Source organism: Pseudophryne corroboree, chromosome 9 (genome assembly GCF_028390025.1).
Source record: "Pseudophryne corroboree isolate aPseCor3 chromosome 9, aPseCor3.hap2, whole genome shotgun sequence".
In the NCBI taxonomy this organism is placed as follows: Eukaryota; Metazoa; Chordata; class Amphibia; order Anura; family Myobatrachidae; genus Pseudophryne; species Pseudophryne corroboree.
In genome coordinates this window covers 432,596,310-432,622,132 of record NC_086452.1, presented here as the reverse complement: position 1 = coordinate 432,622,132, position 25,823 = coordinate 432,596,310, and the positions used below count along the sequence as shown (strand labels likewise).

The 25,823-nt window shown below is 47.6% G+C and overlaps 1 protein-coding gene across 2 annotated transcripts in view; it reads right to left on the bottom strand.

The window, feature by feature from the left end:
* Nucleotides 1-25,823, bottom strand: part of RYBP (RING1 and YY1 binding protein) — a 163,989-nt gene that overhangs the window by 16,799 nt on the left and 121,367 nt on the right. For both annotated transcript variants that reach the window (XM_063941037.1, XM_063941036.1), the window contains exons 3-4: nucleotides 6,302-7,084; nucleotides 4,427-4,525 (exon numbers count right to left, since the gene is read on the bottom strand). In XM_063941037.1, coding sequence (XP_063797107.1) covers nucleotides 4,427-4,525; nucleotides 6,302-7,084 — 882 coding nt within the window. The remainder of the gene's footprint in view (nucleotides 1-4,426; nucleotides 4,526-6,301; nucleotides 7,085-25,823) is intronic.

Below are 25,823 nucleotides of genomic sequence, written 5' to 3'. Positions count from 1 at the left end.
GTTGTATATGGCCCTCAACTCCAGGACGTTGATGTGGAGACAATTCTCTAGATTCGACCAGAAACCTTGGAAATTTCTTCCCAGTGTGACTGCTCCACAACCTCGGAGGCTTGCGTCCGTGGTCACCAGGATCCAGTCCTGAATTCCGAACCTGCGGCCTTCTAGGAGGTGAGCACTGTGCAGCCACCACAGGAGAGATACCCTGGCTCTGGGAGACAGGGTGATCCTCTGATGCATTTGTAAATGGGACCCGGACCATTGGTCCAGTAGATCCCATTGAAAGGTCCTCGCATGGAACCTTCCGAAGGGGATGGCCTCGTACGATGCCACCATCTTCCCCAGGACACGCGTGCAGTGATGCACTGAAACCTTTTTTAGCTTTAATAGGTTCCTGACCAGGGCTATGAGCTCCTGAGCCTTTTCCATCGGAAGAAAAACCTTTTTCTGGTCTGTGTCTAGAATCAGACCCAGAAAGGTCAGGCGCGTTGTAGGGACTAGCTGGGACTTCGGTATATTGAGAATCCAGCCGCGCCCCTGCAACATCCTCACCGACAGCGACACGATGTCCAGCAACTTCTCCCGAGATCTCGCCTTTATGAGGAGATCGTCCAAGTATGGGATAATTGTGACACCCTGCTTGCGCAGGAGCACCTTCATTTCCGCCATTACCTTGGTGAAAATTCTCGGGGCTGTGGAAAGCCCAAACGGCAACGTCTGAAATTGGTAATGACCGTCCTGTACTGCAAATCTCAGGAACGCCTGGTGAGGAGGGAAAATCGGAACATGAAGGTATGCATCCTTTATGTCCAGGGACACCATCCAATCCCCCCCCCCCTCCAGGCTGGCGATGACCGCTCTGAGCGATTCCATCTTGAACTTGAACTTTTTCAAGTACAAGTTCAGGGATTTTAGATTAAAAATGGGCCTGACCGAACCGTCCGGTTTCGGGACCACAAACAGGGTTGAGTAATACCCCTTTCCTTGCTGGAGAAGAGGAACTTTGACTATCACCTGTTGAAGATACAATTTTTGAATTGCAGTCAACACTAACTCCCTCTCTGACGGGGAAGCTGGCAGAGCCGATTTGAAAAACCGGCGAGGAGGCACGTCTTCGAATTCCAGCCTGTATCCCTGAGAAACAATCTCTATAGCCCAGGGATCCACCTGTGAGTGAACCCAGACCTGGCTCTATAGCCCAGGGATCCACCTGTGAGTGAACCCAGACCTGGCTGAAAAATCGAAGATGTGCCCCCACTTGAGCTGACTCCCCCCGGGAAGCCCCAGCGTCATGCGGTGGACTTTGCAGATGTAGGGGAGGACTTCTGCTCCTGGGAACTAGCTGCATGCAGCTTTTTTCCCTTGCCTTTTCCTCTGGCAAGGAAGGACGATCCCTGTACCTTCTTGCTTTTATTGGAACGAAAGGACTGCATTTGATAATGAGGTGCCTTTTTAGTATGCTGCGGGGGGACATAAGGTAAGAAATTCGATTTACCGGCCGTAGCAGTAGAGACAAGGTCCGAGAGGCCTTCTCCAAACAACTCCTCCCCCTTGTAAGGCAACGACTCCATATGCCGCTTTGAGTCGGCATCCCCCGTCCACTGTCGGGTCCACAGGAGTCACCTAGCAGAAATAGACATAGCATTTATTCTGGAGCTTAGTAAACAAATGTTTCTGTGAGCATCCCTCATATATAAAGCAGCATCTTTGATATGCTCTAGGGTCATTAGAATGGTATCCTTATCTAGGGTGTCAAGTTCCGTAGATAAGGAATCTGTCCATGCTGCGACAGCACTACACACCCAGGCCGATGCCATAGCCGGTCTAACGATAGTACCGGAATGTGTGTAAATGTGCTTCATGGTAACCTCCCGCTTACGATCAGCAGGATCCTTGAGGGAAGCTGTATCCTGAGAAGGCAGTGCCACCTTCTTGGATAAGCATGTCATCGCCTTGTCTACCTTCGGCGAAGATTCCCATCGTATCCTGTCCTTTTGTGGAAAGGGATACGCCATAAGAATCCTTTTGGGAACTTGTAGTCTCCTATCTGGAGATCCCCAAGCCTTTTAGCACAAGTCGCTTAGTTCAAATGAGGACGGAAAAGTGACCTCAGGCTTTTTCCCTTTATACATGTGTACCCTCGTGTCAGGGACAGGGGGTTCCTCAGTGATATGCAAAACCTCTTTAATGGCAATAATCATGTTACCTTCGGCTGTCATTTTGCATCCTCATAGTCGACACTAGAGTCAGTATCTGTGTCGGTATCTGTGTCAGTGATCTGGGATAAGGTGCGTTTTTGAGACCCCGAAGGTCCTGGTGCCACAGGGACAGGCATGGTCTGACTACCTGACTGATCCCTAGCTTCAGCCTTGTCTAATCGTTTATGCAGTAAATTTACATTTGCATTCAAGACATTCCACATATCCACCCAGTCCGGTGTCGGCGTTGCCGACGGCGACCTGACCATCATGCACTCCCCCTCCTCCTTAGGTGAGCCTTCCTCGTCAAACATGTCGACACACACGTACCGACACACTTCACACACACAGGGAATCTCTTTTCTGAAGACAGGTTCCCCCTGAGGCCCCTTGGAGAGACAGAGAGAGAGTATGCCAGCACACACCCCAGCGCTATATAACCCTGGAGAAAAACACAGATTGTTTACCCAGTAGCGCTGCTTAATGTATAAACGCCAATGTGCCCCCCCTCTACTTTAAAACCCCCTTTCACCGTGTGTCAAGCAGGGGAGAGTCCGGGGAGCTTCCTCTCAGTGGTGCTGTGGAGAGAAAATGGCGCTGATGAGTGCTGAGGGAGAAGCCCCGCCCCCTCGGCGGCAGGCTTCTGTCCCGCTCAAACTTACTAAAAAATGTCGGGGGCTCTTTTATATACATGTACAGTGCCCACCTGTACATGTATATAGACTTTTGCCATAGGAGAGGTGTTTTATTGCTGCCCAGGGCGCCCCCCCCTGCGCCCTGCACCCTTACAGTGACCGGAGTGTGTGAGGTGTATGGGAGCAATGACGCACAGCTGCGGTGCTGTGCGTTACCTCAGTGAAGCACCGAAGGCTTCTGCCGCCTGAGACGTCTTCTGTCTTCGTTTCTTCTGGCTCTGTGAGGAGAACAGCGGCGCGGCTCTGGGGTGAACGCCCAGGACGTACCTGTGTTCACTCCCTCTGGAGCTAATGGTGTCCAGTAGCCTAAGAAACAGGACCTTGAAACTCAGAGAAGTAGAGCTGCTTCTCTCTCCTCAGTCCCTCGATGCAGGGAGTCTGTTGCCAGCAGGCTCCCTGAAAATAAAAAACCTAACCAAAATACTTTCTTACAGGAAACTCAGGAGAGCTCCCTGCAGTGCACCCATTCTCCTCTGGGCACAGTCTAAAACTGGGGTCTGGAGGAGGGGCATAAAGGGAGGAGCCAGTGCACACCCAGAGTCCAAAGTCTTTCTTAAAGTGCCCATGCCTCCTGCGGAGCCCGTCTATTCCCCATGGTCCTTACGGAGTCCCAGCATCCTCTAGGACGTTAGAGAAAGGTAGATTTGAGTATCATCAGCATAGAGATGATACTGGAAGTCAAATGAACTAATGAGTTCACCTAAAGAAGACGGAGAGAGAGAGAGAGAGAGAGAGAGAGAGAGAGAGAGAGAGAACCAAGGAGAGAACCTTGAGGGACATCTACAGCTAGTGGAAGATGGAGGGAGGTTGACTCATGATAGGAGACAGAGAAGGAACGGTCCGAGAGGTAGAAGGACAGCCAAGAGAGGTCAGAAAATTTTACTTTGACCTCCTGAATACCAGTTCTGCATCCTCCTCCTGCTGTCTTTTATAACACACACACACACACACACACACACACACACACACACACACACACACACACACACACACACACACACACACACCAGTTTTGCCCTCCTAACTGTAAAAGGCAGCACAGATGGTGTAATGGTTAGCATTACTGCCTCACAGCACTGAGGTCATGTGTTCGATTCCCACCATGGCCCTAACTGTGTGGCGTTTGTATATTCTCCCTGTGCTTGTGTGGGTTTCCTCCGGGTACTCCGGTTTCCTCCCACAACCCAAAAATATACCGGTGGATTAATTTGCTCCCAAGAAAAATAACCCTAGTGTGAATGTGTCTGTGTGTACATGTGGTAGGGAATATAGAGTGTAAGCTCCACTGGGGCAGGGACTGATGTGAATGGGCAAATATTCTCTGTAAAGCGCTGCGGAATATGTGTGCAATATAAATAACTGGTAATAATAATAATAATAAATAATAAAAATTCTCCAGCTCAAAAATAAAAGGTGAAGTCAAACAACAGCTTTAAAATGAAGTTCTGCAGTAAAAGGACCAACTTCCTTCAATCAGCTTTTAAAGGGCAGTTTACGTAATGGGGGGAAAAAAACAAAAAAAATTTTCCCACTTACCTTGAAGTGTGATTAAAGTTGCTGATCTTCGTTGTAGCGTTTGCAGACTGAATACTGTTCACTTCGTTTTGTGGGTCTCTGTGAATATCCAGCTTTGGTCTGTGGAACACACAATCAACCACAACACATTGTATTTAGATTACGTTCCTGACAATATAGCCACATATGCCAAGTTATCCGTCTGTCTGGCTAACGTCAGCTGTGAAAAGCAGAGGGTCTTGGTGGCGGTAATCGCCGTTTAAAAGTTGCTTTAGCCGGTGCCGTCATTTGTAGTGGAAACTTGGGGCACTTGCCAGCCGGTTACTTGGACAGCTGCCCCCAAACCAGCGCAACTTGGACTCAGATATGACTGCTCGCGCCGAACGATCAGATCACAACGTGTGTGACCACACACCAAATATAAGAATGCAGCAGTCCCAACTATTCGGAAATACACACCCGGTAAGCAAGTTACTGACATCTATAATTTTCTCTTCCCATGTGGAACAAACAATAGGGGAGGACCGGAATCTTATAAATGAAAATAGGTGTGCGCACTGCGTTCCCAATTAACCTTATTTCTGCTAATAAAATACACAAAAACCGTAGATGGCGCATTTTCTGTAGCCCACGTGAAACCATCAGGTTCGCTGCTTCAATGAAGGGTCTGCGGTTAGCATCGACACAAAAACACACCTGGTTGAGACACAGTCACTGAAACCCTTTAAAAGCGTTTATTATCTTTCCTTTTCAACGCTTCCTAGTAATAATCCCAAGTCTACTGCTCTGTATCATTTTTGCACTAGTGCCGTACAGATTTAAAATAAATTCAGACGCCAAGCACATTTTCTGTAAACACAAAGGACCCTTCTTTCGTCAACACACAATTATCAAGTGGCCAATATATCCCAGAATTCCACTGTCCCTTTGTTTCGCCATGTAAATTAGCTATTAAAACTGTGGCGACAAGTACACAAAGCTGCCAAACGCAGGTAATTATAGGCTCATCATCTACAAATTTAGAACGTGAGAGAGTGTAAACTCGTTGTCTTAATCTATGCAGCAGTTTATGTCCGGGAGGGGGGGGGGGGGAGGAGAAGGGGGGGTTACAAAAATATAAATGACACTTTTTGAATATGGATAGCCTGTCGTCAGCAAAATAAAGCCAGCCTGTTATGTGGTTGTAACACATGTTTATACCCACACAATTTTTACTGATTTGCTGCTCTCCATTAGTGAGGCCCAGGGAGCTGCCAGGAGAGGTTGTACTAAGTATGAAGTGCAGCCAAAGAGTTTATTCCCGACTCCTACGGGCAAAAACTAGCAGGGTTCCTCTGTCTCCATAACCTGCTTTGTACGATGAATCTTGCACACAGGCTGCTTGGGGCCTGGTAAATATGAACTGAGCTGCAGTTCTAGGAGCTCCACTGAAGTAAAAGGTCTATCAAAGCTTTACTAGTAAATGGAGATACTAATTTAAGTACAATAGTTCATCTAAACCAGAGGTTCTCATCTGCAACCCTCAGTTACCCCCAACAGCTCATGTTTTCAGAATTTCTGTCTGTGGATACAGGTGGGGTAATTACTGACTCAGCAAAATAGAGGAACTCACCTGTGCATGATTAATAGAATCCACAAAACATGACCTGTTGGGGTACTGGAGTTGAGAACGACTGATCTAACCGCACAGCAACTGCTCGCGTGATAACAGCGATCTTTTTCAGAGAAGCAGCAGAAATGTATAAACCATAGATCAGAGCAAATGATCTGGCAAAGGTTTTGCAGGAGCTAAACTTAAGGTTTTACACTCTCTTTCCCCGCCCCATTGTTGTCCCAACATGGCACTTTCACATCAACAGGTGGGGAGATTATCTGGTGCTAATATAGGTCACTTACCTGGTCTTTTTATTAGTGGTCTTTTTGACAACACTTGCAGTTATATTAATTTCTGGCTTTTCGTGTCTCTCTCTTTCCACTTTATGTTCTTTTTCTGGTTTCTCTTTTTCAATTTTCTCTTTTTCTGGTTTGTCCTTATCCAGCTTTTCTCGGTCCTTCTTGTCCTTGTCCAGCTTTTCTCGGTCCTTCTTGTCCTTGTCCAGCTTTTCTCGGTCCTTCTTGTCCTTGTCCAGCTTTTCTCGGTCCTTCTTGTCCTTGTCCAGCTTTTCTCGGTCCTTCTTGTCCTTGTCCAGCTTTTCTCGGTCCTTCTTGTCCTTGTCCAGCTTTTCTCGGTCCTTCTTGTCCTTGTCCAGCCTCTCCCTATCGTGCTTCTCGCGGTCATTTTTCTCCCTGTCCATCTTCTCTCGATCCAGCCTCTCTCGGTCCATCTTTTCACGATCCAGCCTCTCTCTGTCCAGCTTCTCGCGGTCCAGTCTCTCTCGATCTATCTTTTCACGATCTAGCCTCTCTCGGTCCAGCTTCTCGCGATCTAGTTGCTCTCGGTCCATCTTGTCCTGGTCCATCTTGTCCTGGTCCATCTTGTCCTGGTCCAACTTGTCCCGGTCCACTTTATCCCGGTCCAACTTGTCCTTCTCAGGCCTGTCCTTTTCTACTTTTTCTCGGTCGGTTTTCTCCCTCTCGGGTTTTTCCATCTTTTCTTTTTTTTCCTTTTTCGGAGGTGGTGGTGTGGCATACTGTTGGGCAACTTGCTGGGCAACTAACTGCGAGTTTATTCTGGGCTTCCTAGAGAGAAAGAGAGGAAAAAAAGCAAAGATGAAAGATCAAAAACTCTACAGCCAACCATGCACGAACATTAAATCAAACGGAGCTGAAGGTAAAGGATACAGAGTTAAAAGGACATGCATTAGTAGAGATATTTCCTGCTGCACACCCCAGGGGACTGATCACAAAAACCCTCAATTTCCTCAAAGGAAAGTCAGTCCTGGGGGTGAGGACTGCGGCCCTGGAGCAGGTGACCGTTTCAAAACAGCAGGCAAACCACGGAAAAGTGAAATAGAGAAACTGCTTCACAAAGCAACATAAAACGGCTCCTGCAGTTTAAATACATTAAAGTTCCATCAAGAGAACATTTTTTTTAAATTATATAAGAGCATTTTTGATTACAGCCTTCATTTATTGGGGCAACCTGCACTAAACACACCAATGATCTTACTTTTCCAACAGATTGCATCAAAGCCTTTAAAACAGTCATCCAGGCAAAGTAAACAAAAATACGTGGTCATACAAGCAATTACAACAAATGCACACACAACAAATAAATTAAACAAACAAAATGCTCTACAAACCAGTGAAACACATGGGTTTTAAAAATTGTAGGCTATCGAAATCTTAAAACTATTTACGTGGCTGCACACACGAGAACACTCTTATGTTACACGTTATACCACAAAGGTTTACAAGGCTCCCTCAAACTGGTTATTTTTGCAAATAAAAAGGGATTAGAACTTTTTGGCGATCCCGTGAGAGGAAATGGCAAGATCGTAAAAAGAACAAGACTTCTGCAGATTGGAAGATGTGAAAATATGACCACATTTTGTTCTACTAAAAATCTTGTATAACGTTCTGTCTTCGCAAACTAATATATGATACGCACCCATACTATATAATAATTATAGGGAATTCAAAAGCAGCTACACACAAGTAAGCGGTAAGGAAGGGGGCTCTACATTAGAAGATTTCATGGATAGTCCGTACAGGTTTATGCCGTGCTACTTTTCAGCGGTGGAACAATCTAAATTGCGATCCTTTTAAGTCTGGAGGAGGTGAAGGCAGTAATGGCTAATCTACAATTCAAAGCACGTCTGATCCACAGAATGCCTTCATCGCAGCGCGACATTACTCTACACCACAATAGCTTCTGTGTCTCTCCAAGGAATTGGGATGATTATTTTGTCTGGAGAATGACAGTTTCACACTTATTGACTGAAATTGTGAGAATGGAGAGGGGGCAGATTGGCGGAACCACTGTGGGATTTTGATTAGAAAGAGAGGAATAAAATAAAAAAATAAAAAATAGAAACTCCAGCACCATTTAATCACTTAAAACCCCATGTACAAGAATTAGCATGAGGAGACCACAAACATACTTCTCACAGCGCAGGGGTAAGCTGGTTTCTGGTTTATTATAAAATGCAGCAGGTCATGTAGAAATTTACAATGTTGTTTTTGTTTACATTACTTTTATGTAAGTCGCATGGACGCAAGACAGAAAACTTTTTCAGTCGCAAGACCTCTGAAAAACAAAAACTTTGCCAGTGGTGGTTTAAAAAAAAAAAAAAAATAGTTTAATTTAAACAAAAAATAAGATTTTACGCACCGGTAAATCTATTTCTCGTAGTCCGTAGTGGATGCTGGGGACTCCGTAAGGACCATGGGGATTAGCGGCTCCGCAGGAGACTGGGCACAACTATAAAGAAAGCTTTAGACCAGGCATGTCCAACCTGCGGCCCTCCAGCTGTTGAGAAACTACACATCCCAGCATGCCCTGACATAGCTTTAGCATTCTCTGACAGCAACACTGTGTCAGGGCATGCTGGGATATGTAGTTTCACAACAGCTGGAGGGCCGCAGGTTGGACATGCCTGCTTTAGACTACTGGTGTGCACTGGCTCCTCCCACTAAGACCCTCCTCCAGACTTCAGTTAGGATACTGTGCCCGGAAGAGCTGACACAATAAGGAAGGATTTTGAATCCCGGGTAAGACTCATACCAGCCACACCAATCACACCGTATAACTCGTGATACTATACCCAGTTAACAGTATGATAACAACTGAGCCTCTCAACAGATGGCTCAACAATAACCCTTTAGTTACAATAACTATATACAAGTATTGCAGACAATCCGCACATGGGATGGGCGCCCAGCATCCACTACGGACTACGAGAAATAGATTTACCGGTGAGTAAAATCTTATTTTCTCTAACGTCCTAAGTGGATGCTGGGGACTCCGTAAGGACCATGGGGATTATACCAAAGCTCCCAAACGGGCGGGAGAGTGCGGATGACTCTGCAGCACCGAATGAGCAAACTCTAGGTCCTCCTCAGCCAGGGTAACAAACTTGTAGACTCTTGCAAAAGTGTTTGAACCCGACCAAGTAACAGCTCGGCAAATTTGTAAAGCCGAGACCCCTCGGGCAGCCGCCCAAGAAGAGCCCACTTTCCTCGTGGAATGGGCTTTTACAGATTTAGGGTGCGGCAGTCCAGCCGCAGAATGTGCAAGTTGAATCGTACTACAGATCCAGCAAGCAATAGTCTGCTTAGAAGCAGGAGCACCCAGCTTGTTGGGTGCATACAGGATAAATAGCGAGTCAGTTTTCCTGACTCCAGCCGTCCTGGAAACATATACTTTTCAGGGCCCTGACTACGTCAAGAAACTTAAAATCCTCCAAGTCCCAAGTAGCCACAGGCACCACAATAGGTTGGTTCACATGAAAAAACTGATACCACCTTAGGAAGAAATTGGGAACGAGTCCTCAATTCCGCCTTATCCATATAAAATACAGATAAGGGCTTTTGCATGACAAAGCCTCCAATTCTGATACACGCCTGGCCGACGCCCAGGCCCACAGCATGACCACTTTCCACGTGAGGTATTGTAGCTCCACAGATTTAAGTGGCTCAACTCAATGCGACTTCAGGAAATCCAACACTACGTTGAGATCCCACGGTGCCACTGGAGGCACAAACGGGGGCTGACTATGCAGCACTCCCTTAACAAAAGTCTGAACTTCAGGCAGTGAAGCCAGTTCTATTTTGGAAGAAAATCGATAGAGCCGAAATCTGGACCTTAATGGAACCCAATTTTAGGCCCATAGTCACCTCTGACTTGTAGGAAGTGCAGAAATCGACCTAGCTGAAATTCCTCCTTTGGGGCCTTACTGGCCTCACAGCACGCAACATATTTCCGCCATATGCGGTGATAATGGTTTGCGTTCACTTCTTTCCTAGCTTTAAATAGCGTAGGGATAACTTCCTCTGGAATGCCCTTTTCCTTCAGGATCCGGCGTTCAACCGCCATGCCGTCAAACGCAGCCGCGGTACGTCTTGGAACAGACAGGCCCCCTGCTGCAGCAGGTCCTGTCTGAGCGGCAGAGGCCATGGGTCCTCTGACATCATTTCTTGGAGTTCTGGGTACCAAGCTCTTCTTGGCCAACCCGGAACAATGAGTATAGTTCTTACTCCTCTCCTTCTTATTATTCTCATTACCCTGGGTATGAGAGACAGAGAAGGGAACACATACACCGACTGGTACACCCACGGTGTTACCAGAGCGTCCACAGCTATTGCCTGAGGGTCCCTTGACCTGGCGCAATATCTTTGTAGCTTTTTGTTGAGGCAGGACGCCATCATGTCCACCTGTGGCCTTTCCCAACGGTGTACAATCATTTGGAAGACTTCTGGATGAAGTCCCCACTCTCCCGGGTGGAGGTCGTGTCTGCTGAGAAAATCTGCTTCTCAGTTGTCCACTTCGGGAATGAACACTGCTGACAGTGCTAACACATGATTTTCCGCCCATCGGAGAATCCTTGTGGCCTCTGCCATCGCCATCCTGCTTCTTGTGCCGCCCTGTCTGTTTACATGAGCGACCGCCGTGATGTTGTCTGACTGGATCAGCACCGGCCGGTGTTGAAGCAGGGGTCTAGCCTGACTTAGGGCATTGTAAATGGCCCATAGTTCCAGAACATTTATGTGTAGGGAAGTCTTGGAAGTTTCTTCCCTGTGTGACTGCCCCCCAGCCTTGAAGGCTGGCATCCGTGGTCACCAGGACCCAGTCCTGTATGCCGAATCTGCGGCCCCCTAGAAGATGAGCACTCTGCAGTCACCACCAGAGCGACACCCTGGCCCTTGGAGACAGGGTTATCCGCCGATGCATCTGAAGATGCGACCCAGACCACTTGTCCAACAGATCCCACTGGAAGATCCTTGCATGGGACCTGGCGAATGGAATTTCTTCGTAAGAAGCTACCATCTTTCCCAAGGCTCGCGTGCATTGATGCACCGACACCTGTATTTGTATTAGGAGGTCTCTGTCTAGAGACGCCAACTCCTTGGACTTCTCCTCCGGGAGAAACCCTTTTTATCCTGTTCTGTGTCCAGAACCATACCCAGGAACAGTAGACGCGTCGTAGGAACCAGCTGCGACTTTGGAATATTCAGAATCCAGCCGTGCTGTTGTAGCACTTCCCGAGATAGTGCTACTCCGACGAACAACTGCTCCCTGGACCTCGCCTTTATAAGGAGATCGTCCAAGTACGGGATAAGTACTTCGGCCATTACCTTGGTAAATACCCTCGGTGCCGGGGACAGACCAACGGCAACGTCTGGAATTGGTAATGACAATCCTGTACCACAATTTTGAGGTACACCTGGTGAAGAGGGTAAATAGGGACATGCAGGTAAGCATCCTTGATGTCCAGTGATACCATAAAATTCTCCAGGCTTGCAATAATCGCCCTGAGCGATTCCATTTTGAACTTGAACCTTCGTATATAAGTGTTCAAGGATTTCAATTTTAGAATGGGTCTCACCGAACCGTCTGGTTTCGGTACCACAAACATTTTGGAATAGTAACCCCGGCCTTGTTTTAGGAGGGGTACCTTGATTTTCACCTGCTGGAAGTACAGCTTGTGAATTGCCGCCAGTACTATCTCCCTTTCTCCGAGGGCAGCAGGCAAGGCTGATGTGAGGTAACGGCGAGGGGGAGTCGCCTCGAACTCCAGCTTGTATCCCTGTGATACTACTTGCAGAACCTAGGGATCCACCTGTGGGCAAGCCCACTGGTCCCAGAAGTTCCCGAGACGCGCCCCCCACCGCACCTGTCTCCACCTGTGGATTTTTGATCTTGGGAATTGGCTGTCTGGTGCAGCTTTTTTCCTTCTTCCCTTGTCTCTGTGCAGAAAGGAAGCGCCTTTGACCCGCTTGCTTTTCTGTAGCCGAAAGGACTGTTCCTGAAAATACGGTGCTTTCTTAGGCTGTGAGGAAACCTGAGGTAAAAAATTTTCTTCCCAGCTGTTGCTGTGGATACGAGGTCCCAGAGACCATCCCCAAACAATTCCTCACCCTTATAAGGCAGAATCTCCATGTGCCTTTTAAGGCAGCATCACCTGTCCACTGCCGGGTCTCTAATACCCTCCTGGCAGAATGGACATTGCATTAATTCTGGATGCCAGCCGGCAAATATCCCTCTGTGCATCCTTCATATAAGACGACGTCTTTAATATGCTCTATGTTAGCAAAATATTATCCCTGTCTAGGGTATTAATATTATCTGACAGGGTATCAGACCACGCTGCAGCAGCACTATTTATGCTGAGGCAATTTTAGGTCTCAGTATAGTACCTGAGTGTGTATATACAGACTTCAGGATAGCCTTCTGCTTTTTATCAGCAGGCTCCTTCAAGGTGGCCGTATCCTAAGACGGCAGTGCCACCTTTTTTGACAAACGTGTGAGCGCCTTATCCACCCTAGGGGATATCTCCCAACGTGACCTATCCTCTGGCGGGAAAGGGTACGCCATCAGTAACTTATTAGAAATCACCAGTTTCTTATCGGGGGAACTCACGCTTCTTTACACACTTCATTCACTCATCTGATGGGGGAACAAAACACTGGCTGCATTTTCTCCCCAAAAATAAAACCCCTTTTATGTGGTACTTGGGTTCATGTCAGAAATGCGTAACACATTTATCATTGCCGAGATCATGCAACGGATGTTCCTAGTGGATTGTGTATATATATCTCAACCTCGTCGACACTGGAGTCAGACTCCGTGTCGACATCTGTGTCTGCCATCTGAGGTAACGGGCGTTTTTTGAGCCCCTGATGGCCTTTGAGACGCCTGGGCAGGCGCGGGCTGAGAAGCCGGCTGTCCCACAGCTGTTACGTCATCCAGCCTTTTATGTAAGGAGTTGACATTGTCGGTTAATACCTTCCACCTATCCATCCACTCTGGTGTCGGCCCCACAGGGGACGACATCACATTTATCGGCCTCTGCTCCGCCTCCACGTAACCTTCCTCATCCAACATGTCGACACAGCCGTACCGACACACCACACACACACAGGGAATGCTCTGACTGAGGACAGGACCCCACAAAGTCCTTTGGGGAGACAGAGAGAGAGTATGCCAGCACACACCAGATCGCTATATAATGCAGGGATTAACACTATAACTGAGTGATTTTTCCCCAATAGCTGCTTGTATACATAATTTGCGCCTAAATTTAGTGCCCCCCCTCTTTTTAACCCTTTGAGCCTGAAAACTACAGGGGAGAGCCTGGGGAGCTATCTTCCAGCTGCACTGTGAAGATAAAATGGCGCCAGTGTGCTGAGGGAGATAGCCCCGCCCCATTTTTCGGCGGACTTCTCCCGCTTTTTCTGGAATACTGGCAGGGGTATTTTTACATCTATATAGCCTCTAGGACTATATATGATGTAGATTTGCCAGCCAAGGTGTCTTATATTGCCCTCAGGGCGCCCCCCCCCCCCCAGCGCCCTGCACCCATCAGTGACCGGAGTGTGAGGTGTACATGAGGAGCAATGGCGCACAGCTGCAGTGCTGTGCGCTACCTTGGTGAAGACCGAAGTCTTCTTCCGCCGATTTTCCGGACCTCTTCACTCTTCTGGCTCTGTAAGGGGGACGGCGGCGCGGCTCCGGGAACGAACACCAAGGTCGGGTCCTGCGGTCGATCCCTCTGGAGCTAATGGTGTCCAGTAGCCTAAGAAGCCCAAACTACCACCTGTTAGGTAGGTTCGCTTCTTCTCCCCTTAGTCCCTCGCTGCAGTGAGTCTGTTGCCAGCAGATCTCACTGAAAATAAAAAACCTAAATGAACTTTCTTTCTAGGAGCTCAGGAGAGCCCCTAGTGTGCATCCAGCTCAGCCGGGCACAAGAATCTAACTGAAGTCTGGAGGAGGGTCTTAGTGGGAGGAGCCAGTGCACACCAGTAGTCTAAAGCTTTCTTTATAGTTGTGCCCAGTCTCCTGCGGAGCCGTTAATCCCCATGGTCCTTACGGAGTCCCCAGCATCCACTTAGGACGTTAGAGAAAGGCATATTCTGGTCATGTTACTGGCTGTAAATACTGACCACACCGGTCAGAAATGAAAGTAAAAAATTAAAATTTTATCCATTGGGCTATCTAGCTGAGTTCTTATCCCAGGGGATATGTAATGAATTCATCGGCCTCAGGTTTCAGGAGATTGGAGCACAGTGAAGAATGGGCTCAAATAATCTCTAGAAGTCGTTTTAAATGCCTGTAAAAAGGAACATATGTACAGCTGCAGGAGCCAAAAGCAATAAGCCAACATGACGATGCTAGATTTCCTTCCCCTGCCTCTCTGGAAGTGTACACACACATTATATAGAGCAGGATGCATCAATACCGACAACGCCGCTTTCTGAGGTTTGACCACAATTCCCCATATGCATCACGTTCTGGAAAGCGGAACTTTCTGGAGCTTGTTCCTGAACTGCAACCCAAACATAGACGTCCCCATGCCACAAAGAAGAGCTCTTATCGGGAGAGCTGTCCTCTGCTAAAAGCTACATACGCGTGCGGTCAGTGGCGGGATGTGACGCATTTAAAATGAGATTGTTGATGGATGCCGCCCATACCAGGGATAAGCCTCTATCCTCTTTAGACTGTAAGCTTACCAGCAGGGCCCTCTTTCCTCTGTCTGTCTGGTCTCCGTTTATTACGGTTTTGATCTGAGTGGTAAAGAGCAACGGAATATGCTGGTGCTATATAGGTATCAGTCAATAAATACTGTATGTGCTTGGGCCATAGGTATGAGTTGTTGATGAAGAATAGTGAAATTCTTGTGTGCTTAAAAGTGAATTCCAGCCAGGGCTAATTATTGTGTTTTAGGTAGGATAGAAAATAAGGGGAGAATTATTAGAGCTTAGAGAGAGATAAAGTGGATAAAGAGATAAAGTACCCATCAATCCGCTACTGTCATTGTTTCAACCGCAGCCTGTAACAATGCAGTTAGCTGATTGGCTGGTACTTTATCATTCTCCAAGCTTTGATACATCTCCCCCGATAAGCCTAAACTGTACTGCGCTTCATGGACCAGGCTGGAGCTCTGACAGCCCTAACCAGTCCTGCACAAGCAGAAGAGACAATAGTGCTTTCCCAAGCAGCTCCATGTGCTACAATGGGCAGTTACCACAGAGCCTGCATTGTCCCTCACCGGATCTCGTTAACGGCTTTATCTCCGTGTTTACAGTGATGAGGAACTTTTCATACTTCTCAGAACAAGGATGTGCAAGCGACACTGAACCATGGAAAGCAGAATGTATGATGCAATACATTTATGTGGGCATGGCTGGTGCCTCAGAGCACTTGGGCCTCTGGTTCCCGTCTACGTAGGTGATGTTTGTATGGGTCTCCTCTCCTGATTGACAGGCAGAGGGGGTCGCTGGGCAGGAGGGGGGGGGGGGGGGTGCGGGCCGAACGTCACAGTCGTGGCTGGAACGAACGGGAGGGGGGGGGGGGGGGGGGGGGGGGAGGGTTGGGCCACAGTGGCTGCGTGACGTCACACGCAGCCGCTGCGGGCCGGGGAGTGATGAGTAGCTCCCGGCCAGCACGCTAAAACCGCGCTGTTCGTAGTTGTTGCAGTGCAAAGGCATTGCCGCTGTGTGATGCCTTTGCACTTCTGCGGGGGGTGGGGGGGCGGCTCTGACATGCGGGGCGGGATAGCCCTGTGCTGGGCGTCCCCCCGCATGTCAGTGTGAATGATCGTAGCTGTACTAAATTTAGCACAGCTACGATCATCTCGGAATGACCCCCAATGAGCGTTAATAGACTTGTGAGTCGTTTGTTCTTGATGTGTGAGTTTGTGTGCCTACGGTAAGAGCCGCCGGGCACTAATGTCTGAATAAAGTGGGCAATGGGCATCATACAGCGCAGATGTAAATGTGGTGGTTATACTCAGTGGAACACATTACTAGGTACTCCTTTCTAGTACTAGGTTGGACCCTCCATTGCCTCCGAACAGTCTGTGGGTATTTGACACAACAAGGTGCTGGTAGAATTCCTGATGGATTCTGGCCCACGGTTACATGATGGCATCACGCACATGCTGCAGAATTGTTGGCTGCACATTCATGCTGTCACTCTCCCATTAGACCACATCATAAACGTCATCTATTGCAGCGAGATCTGGTGACTGTGGAGGCCACTGGAAGTACACTTAACTCCTTACAATGTAGGTGGTACCAGCTTGCGGGGATGTGTGTTTTGTTACACAGGGGGATATGTATCAAAGCTTGGAGAGAGAGAGAGAGAGAGAGAGAGAGAGAGATAAAGAGATAAAGTACTGACCAATCTGCTCCTAACTGTAATTTTTCAAACACAGCCTGTAAAACGGCAGTTAGAAGCTGACTGGTTAGTACTTTATCTCTCTCCGCAATACCTCTCTCCAAGTTTTAATACATATCCCCCCCCCCCCCCCCCACTGATGAGATATAGGCTTTGGGTAGACTGTGGCCATAAAGCAATGCCGAGGCATTTAAACAATGCACAATTGCCAATGGCGTCAATAAAACAATTCCCACTCCAGGGTGGCAGAACAAATCCATGGATTAATGTTAAGACAAATTCTGACACTGTCACCTGAATGTCACAGCAGAAAAGGAGATTGTTGAGACCAGACAGAGTGAGCCTGTGCCCACTGTAGCCTCAATCTCCTGTTCCTAGCTGACAGGAGAGGAACCCGCTGTGGTCCTCTGCTGCTGTAGCCCATCCTCTGCAAGATTCAACATGCTGTCCATATAGAGATGTATCCTGTGTACCACTGCTGCATGGTTACTGTCGTCTTCCTGTCGGGATGGTATCAGGATCCCGGCAATCAGTACACCTACTTGGTAAGTATACTACCCCCTAATACCTAACCTCACTAACCCTAACCCTCCTTTCCCACAGCCTAACCCTTACCCTCCCCAACGCCACAGCCTAACCCAGGGGTGGGCAATTATTTCAGCTGAGGGGCCACTTAACCTTTCCAATGAGTATTCGAGGGCCGCCATCGGCACGCACCAAAAATATAGGTGTGTGGCTTCATGTGGAATGGGCGTGGCCACAAAATAATACAGATTCATATTAGGCTGCACAATAGTCTCTATTATTCAAATTACGCTGCACAGTAGCGCCACTTACACACATTACTCCAGGTAGAGCCCCAATCACACATTTCGCCAGGTAGAACCCTCTTTTGCACAGGTAGAGTCCCCTTTTACACATTACGGCAGGCAGAGCCCCCTGTTACACATTATGGCAAGCAGAGGTCCCTTGTACACATTACGGCAGGCAGAGGTCCCGTTTACACATTACGGCAGGCAGAGTCCCCCTTTTACACACAACTTTGAGGGGGGGGGGGGGGAAATCGGGCATTACAGACACGGCTCCCTGTCAGCTTTGGTGGGGGGTTGGATGCTCTGTGTAACCTGAGGGGGTGGTGTCTGGGCTCTGGCAGCAGAGGGGGGTGAGATCGGGCATTCTCTATCCCCCCCCCCACTTTCCCGAACTCATATAGCAGTCTCTACCCCCCCCCCCCCCCCTGAACTCATATAGCAGACACTGCCCCCCCCTCTCCCCTGGACCCATATAGCAGCTTTTAATCAACAGACTCCCTCCCTGGACACAGGTCGCTGCTTCCTCCCCTTACTCGGCATCCCAGCCCCCCTTACAGGCAGCGCAAGCTATCCCTTTACCAACCTTGGGTGTTTTCTGTTTTTTTTTTTTTTTTCTTCTTCCAACAACGACAGATCAGCTCCCGCTGCCCGCTGGAGAGATCAGCGCCGCGTCCTTCGGAATTGCTGTAGCGCAATGACAAGCGGCTCCGTTAGTCGGGCCGCTTGTCATTGCGCACTGGTGGGGGAACAGCATGTTGCCCACCCCTAGCTCTCCACCCCCCGCTACCTAACCATCCCTCCCCACAGCCTAACCCAGCTGGGCTCAGTATGTTTTGCCGATGGACGGGCTGCCGGCTGTCACTATACAGATAGCGGAATCCCGTCCATCATAATCCCGACAGCCCCCTAACCCTCACCTTTTTCCTAACTCTAACTTCTGGGTGCCTAACCCTAAACCTCCCTTCCCCGTTGCCTAACCATAACCTTCCCTCCCCCGTTGCCTAACCCTAAACCTCCCTTCCCCGTTGCCTAACCCTAACCTTCCCTCCCCGATTGCTAAGCCTAACCCCCCCTTCTCCTGCCTAAACCTACCCCCCACACGTGGCAGGATGCCAGCGCGTCCCACTGTGAGGATGATTGGGATGCCGGCTGTCGGTAATGTGACGCCGGCATCCCGAATGGCGTCGGTATGTGGACACCGGCATTGCGTCCTCTTTCAGGATCCCGGCGTCGGTATACTGACCGCCGGGATCCCATCTGTCGGGAAGCCAACTGCTCACCCCCCCAGCCCTCAGTCCCTGCAGCCTAAACCTAACACCCTCCCCCCCGCGGCTTACCAGTCTGGAGTCCTGCCAGTACTTTGTCCATAAACCTGGTGTTCAGGATCCCGGCAATGGTATTCCAAGCAGTGTCAGGTTTCCGGTGTTGGTATTCCAACTGCCAGGATCCTGACCAGATCCCCTTCCTGTCAGCATGCACCTGTCTGGCCATTCTACACAGTTAATGAGGAAGAACTGTTACTCACTGGAGGGTTATAGTATTGTGTTGGTAAATCTCAGGAGATCAGCAGTTTTTAGGTATCTAAACCACCCACTCTGGAACCAACAATCATCCACGGTCACTTGGGTCACATTTCCTAACACCATTCTGGCGGCTGGTTTGAGCAACGCACCGTTTGACCATGTCTGTGCGATTTGATGCAATGACCTGCTGCCACATGATTGCCCGATTATATATCAGTATTAACCAGCAGATGGACAGGTGTACCTAGTAAAATGGATACTGATGTGTAATTAATAAACTGATATATGGATTAGAAGAAAAAAAAAATCAAGTTATAAACAAAGAAATATAATAATAATAATAAATATTTTAAAAAGTTATGTAAACATAAATGGTTATTTGGCTGTACTAACCGCTACATAATACTAAAATGAAGAACAAAAACCCTATATAAGAAAGAGTCTGGCAATTAAAGTCACAGTAAAGTGAATTACAGTCATTTCCCTTGATCTAATTTAGGGGTCAAATCAATGTGCAGACAGCTGAATAGCTCCCGGCGCTATTCAATACAGCGCCATATGACACTCACGCACCCCCGGGGGGGGGGGGGGCAAGAGTAGAAATCTGACAAAAGTGCCGGCGTGAGGCTGATTCTGTCGGGAATCAGCATCGCTCCGGGCAGTTAAGTCTGAGAATGCCCGTTCTCCCGACAAATGAAGTCCGGGAGAACGGGTATTCGCCGACTTAACATGAGCAGAATTGAATAGCGACGGGAGCTAATTCCCGACGCTATTCAACTGTCGGCAAATTGAAATGACCACTTCGTTTTTTTTTACATCTTTTAAAACAGAAAACTTCTGTAATGTTAATATGGTTTCTTTTTTGACTGCATCACTAATGCACAAGGAAATACTTTCACAACATTTTAGAAATACTATCGGGTCAATTCAATTCGGCAACTTATGAATAGCGCCGGGAATTAGCTCCCGACGCTATTCAATTCAGCTCCAGTTAAGTCGGCGATGTCCCGTTCTCGCCGACTAAACAGGTTGAATTGTTGGTAGAACGGGCATTCTCCGACTTAACTCCCCGGCGCGAGGCTGATTCCCGACAGAATCAGCCTCGCGCCGGCCGCGAGGAAGCACTTTTGTCGGGTTTCTTCTCTCATCCCCGGGGATGAGAGAAGAATTCCCGACAATTGCGGGTAACTAGCAGCTGAATTGAATAGCGCCGGGAGCTAATTCCCGGCGCTATTCATAAGTTGCCGAATTGAATTGACCCCTATGAGCTCTCCCTCATTAAAATGGGCCCAGCATTTGCATGTGACTGCTGAAGCCAATGAGGAAAATGAAAGAAAAGAAAAGTCAAACAGGGGTGGGTGGGGGGGGGGGGGGGGGGTCACTTGCTTACATCACCATTTGTACTAGCAGTGATAAAGCATTTCTACCACAATTGTCTGTGCACTAGAGTACTATGGCTACTTACAGGTTACAGCTGCTGTGTGCATAAGTTTTAGTACAATAGCAAAGTATTCAAAATTGGAATATGCACAAGGCACTAATATTTCTCCTGTGACCTATGAGCCTTCCTATTCTCAAGCTTTCACATTTGCTCTACATCAATGACCAATTCCATCCAACCTGCCCTCTCCATTGTCTAAAAGTGTATTCTATGGGGGATTTTGTTTAAAACTCTGAAAAACTCTGTGCCATGCCATGTTATCATGTCACCACAGATGCACTGTAATTATGCACTTTGGCTGATTGACTATTATATTGTAGCATTTAGTTAAACAATGCCATGCAGATGGAGAGAGAGAGAGGGAACGCGTTAAATCAAAGGCATGATGTATTCTTTTCCACTGAAATAAATTGCAAGTTGGATTATTAGATGAATTTACTGATTACTCTTATTTAAAATCCAAATAGTTCCAAGGTTAAAGCAGAACACCTGAGGAATGCCTGTAATCCGTCAGAAGGCAGCCACTGCTGAACCCATCTGTATATTAAGCTATATTAATCTTTCAACTACACTACCAGGAACCCATGAGAGTTTAAATAACAAAATTAAATTGCTGATAACACAGCTATGTTTTTGTGGGGATGGTATCGATATCCCAGCAGTTGAAATAACGGTCAGGATGCAGACAGCGGCACCCCAACGGAACCTGGCAAGCATTTTATCCCTAGCACACCCCTCCTGCAGCCTAACCCACCTCCCCACAGCCTAACCCACCCCCACCCCTCCCGCAGCATAACCATCTCCCACATAATCAAATTGACCCAAAGTGTGTAAGCTGCGGATCCGACGGTCTATAGCCCGGGGCATCCAGCTGCAGCTGCTATAGTGCCTCCTTGGAAAGAAGATCCATCAGATCACCTCTCCCCAAATATAAATGCCTCTTTACTTACTTTCCTACATAGTAAAGTACTGAATGATAATGATATTCGAAAGAATAGTACACATTGTACATTTTGGGTTTAAATGTATTTTGCCTGAAAAGCACCAGCGTAAATTGACAAGGCTCTTTGATATGAAACCCCATACCAATAAGGATAACCACACACAAAAAAAATTTTTCAGGAACTTGTCAAAACTGAAGATAACTGCTCATGCAGATTTTACCTGAGTTCAGAACATTTTACCATCTGTACTTCACATAAAGCACTATATAAGTATTTCTCAAAGTCAGCCCTTATGGAACCAGCCCCTAGCAGTATGTTTCCACGGTACCTTCAATAAGTACCACCTGTAGATCTACTGTATTATGGGCACTACACATTTGACGCCGAGGTGCCCCGACAGCCGAACCGGTGGCGGGGGGACTGAAGTTTCTTCACTCCCTGAAGTCACCCGGCCCCATAGCCCTGCATGCTAATATTTATTTATTATTTATTAGCAGTTATTTATATAGCGCACACATATTCTGCAGCACTTTAGAGAGTATTTTGACCATTCACATCAGTCCCTGTCCCAGTGGAATTTACAATCTATATTCCCTACTACACACACACACACACAGACATTCACACACAGACATTCACGCTAAGGTTAATTTGTAGGGAGCCAATTAACCCACCAGTATATTTTTGGATTGTGGGAGGAAACCGGAGTACTCGGAGGAAACCCACGCAAGCATAGGGAGAACATACAAACTCCACACAGTTAGGGCAATGGTGGGAATTGAACCCATGACCTCAGTGCTGTGAGGCAGTAATGCTAACCAATACTTGACATTGTCCATATTGGCTTGCAGGCATAAACGACTGGGCACCAACGATGAACGACCGCGGGGTCGCGCATCGTTCACTGTTGGTGCCTACACACTGAGCGATATGAACAATTTATCGTTCATACTGAACGAGATTGTTCATATTGGTCGCACACATCGGCAAGTGTGTAGGGCCCTTTAGTCAATTAACACACCTGTGTGCAGTTAATCTGGAAAACAAGCACTGTTAAGGGGGGTACACACGGGAAATTTCTCCCGGAGATGTGTGCTGAGTAATCTATCACAGACCGCTCAGCACACATCTCTCCCCCCGCTCAGCACAGCGCAATGTGTGGTGAGCGAAGGGGGGGAGTTACTCCTCATTTCACCCAGCGGTGAATTGAGCGATCTCACTACATTGGGTATGCCGGCACCCCTACACACGGAGCAATGTTTTCTTCATTTCTAAGCAATCTAGTCATCTTAGAAATTAAGTGAACATCGCTCCATGTGTACCACCCTATAAACTGGGTACACGTTATACAATTATCTGCCAGATCTGGCTGGTTGGAATTAAAATCTGATAATGGATGAGAGCAAATGACAATTACCATTCGCTCCCAAACACTGGAAAACGGACAAAAACTGTCGGTCATATAAATTGGTTAAATCACGGACAGGTTGTGTCCGTTTTCCAGTGTTTGGGAGCAAACGGTCGATTGTTCTCATACATTACCAGAGTTAAGGGGGGTACTCACGGAGAGATCAATGCTTAAAATCTAAGCAATCTGACTAGATTGCTTAGATTTTAAGCACAGATCACTCGTGTGAAGCCCCCTCAGCGATAGCGATGAGCGGCCCCGCACATAGCTATCGCCGCTGCTAGATAGAGCCTGCATGCAGGCCAATCTAGCAGGTCGCTCATTTCACCCGCTGGGTGAAATGAGCGGCCCCCGTCCTCCCCCCGCATCGCTCAGCACACATCGCGCTGTGCTGAGCGGCGGGAGAGGTGTGTGCACATCTCTCCCATGTATACCCCCCTTAACATTCCAACCAGCCGGATCTAGCAGATTATCAGCCAGATAATTGTATGTTGTATGCCCAAGCTTTATGGTACCAGGAGGACCGGGTTTTAGAAACACTGCACTGCAGCACCGGAATTTTCTGTGTTAAAACCTCTGACATCTGTGAAATAGGTTTACAGCTTCTGCTCGTTGCTGGGATTTGTAGTTCAACCATAGTTGGGAATCCAATAATTTCTTACCAATGCCTAATACAACACAACTTGCTGCAAAATGGAGCCTAGACCATTCGCTGCTGACAGAAACATGGAGCACAGGGTAATTGGGAGTGCGCCTAGCAACTCGCTGCACAAGAATCTGCTTACAATGGCCCGTGCTCTTGACCCTACATTTTTAATTAGTGCAGTCCCATAGTCGCAGATAAGGACTGGGACAAAGAACGTCCTTGGAGACAAAACTACATCTGTGACATTGTTCCTAGAGCAAAGTGCGTCCTTACAAGCTGGGGAACACAATGTTAACTTGTCGGCAGAAAACGTGAGGCGTCTCATTAGCTGTAGAATTCCCCTGTCCTACTGGATGTGGCGTGGACTCTATTCCACACACATTTTTATATATATAGGATATTTAAAAGAGATTTCCACAATGCCTTACTCTCTGCAAGACAGAACGGTCTCTGTGCAATTACAGAAATATCATGAAAAAGCCTCATCACGGGGAATCCCTTATCATACTTCCCCGACTTACCCCCGATATCCGTACACCCAGAGCATGGGAAGATGCCGCCGTCACCTTCTATGTGCGGAGCAATTATCAGTACCCTGTTCACAAGGAGCGAGATTTAGCTCAGGGTGTGATTTCTCCAGGGGATCGTGAAGTCAGGGGGTCTCCATTTTGAAGCAGGACTAAAAATTCCGACCATCCGCCTTGAGCATTCCTGGAGCGTCTGAAGCTGATTATTGGCTGAAGCTCCTGCATTCACACCTATGCAATCAGGCAGATCAGTCAGATACTTCAGGTGTGCATCCAGCTTTAGGCAGGGGGCGCAGGGTTATGAGGGCCGAGTGCAGGGGAAATAGTCATTTCTGATCGACCAGCAAAAGTACCAAAACCCCACACAATAATACCAGAAATAATTTATATAAGGATGAATAGCTCTTTTAGGGGCATGACCTCTGCTGCTGTCTATAGTGTTCACACCGCATTTCAAGTTTCAGTGGGGAGGTTTATCAAAACTTAGCGAGAAATAAAGGGGCAGATGTATTAAGCTTGGAGAAGGGATAAAGCAGTGATAAGTGGAAGGTGATAACGCACCAGCCGTCATTTATCAAATCCGTAATGATTAGCTGGTGTGTTATCACCATGCACTTATCACTGCTTTATCACTTCTCCAGGCTTAATACATCTGCCCCAAAGTACCAACCAATCAACTCCTAACTGACATTTTTCAGCCAGCCTGTAAGAAGACAGAAGCCAATTGATTGGTACTGTATCTCTCTCCAAGAGTTGCTAAATCTCCCCCTTATGCACCAGGCTAGGTCTTGCACGCATTAACAAGTGCAACCGATGCAATATATTATCTAAGAGCAACAGAACAGAGCATGGAGATGGATTTAGGGGTCTATTTACTAAGCCTTAAATGAAGATAAAGTGGGCGGAGATAAAGTACCAGCCAATCCGCTCCTAACTGCCATGTCACATGCTGGGTTTGAAAAATGACAGTTGGAGCTGGTTGGTTGGGACTTTATCTCCAGCCACTTTATCTCCATCCAGGGCTTAGTAAATAGACCCCATAATTTGGGTAGCACTGCGCACATTGCAGGCGATGACGGTAATGAAAGTATCACTCATTGGTGCTTGCACCCCTAGTTGCTGTGAACAAAGATGAATGAAGATCATTACCTACGCATCACACTGAAACGTAATGGGGGATGCCGCTATTGGAACCTAACTGAATCCAGCTCATAAACTGCACAGCACCAAAGTCATCTAAAGCCCGTGTTAGGTTTCATGCGTCTTCTAACCAATTTTCTTAGCATGTGTGTGATCGAGTCCTGAAGGTTTCTGGGACGAAGTAATCAGAGTTTTATGTCCTCATACGCAAATGCTAAAGCCTGCCGCTTAAAAGGCAGGTGTGCTGCCAAACAGTCCTTCACCTGGAGAGACCACAAGCACTGGGAACTCTCACAACCACTGCTGGTGCCACAGTAAACCAGTGTACGTTATTCTGGTAAAGCCATCAAGCTACAGACTTTATGGTTGCTGAACTTTGTCACCAGCACGTCAGTAAAAAAACAACAAGCCGTGAGTGAAACTAGAAACGCGCAGTCATTACTTTCATAGTACAAGCCTGCTTTGCAGACCTTACAAAATGTCCAGTGTAGTTGGAATACTGACCTTAGGCAGCCACAAGCATCTCGTATGTGAAAAACATATAGAATAGGAGGGGGTTGTTTAAATTATGTGTGCTAGATACAATCTCTTAGCTGAGTGTATCTAGGACTCCGGTCACCTGCAAAAATTATTCAGAGGGCCAGGCATACGCATCTTGTTTACAGCTGGTCCCCGCTTCCAGGTCATATGGGCAACA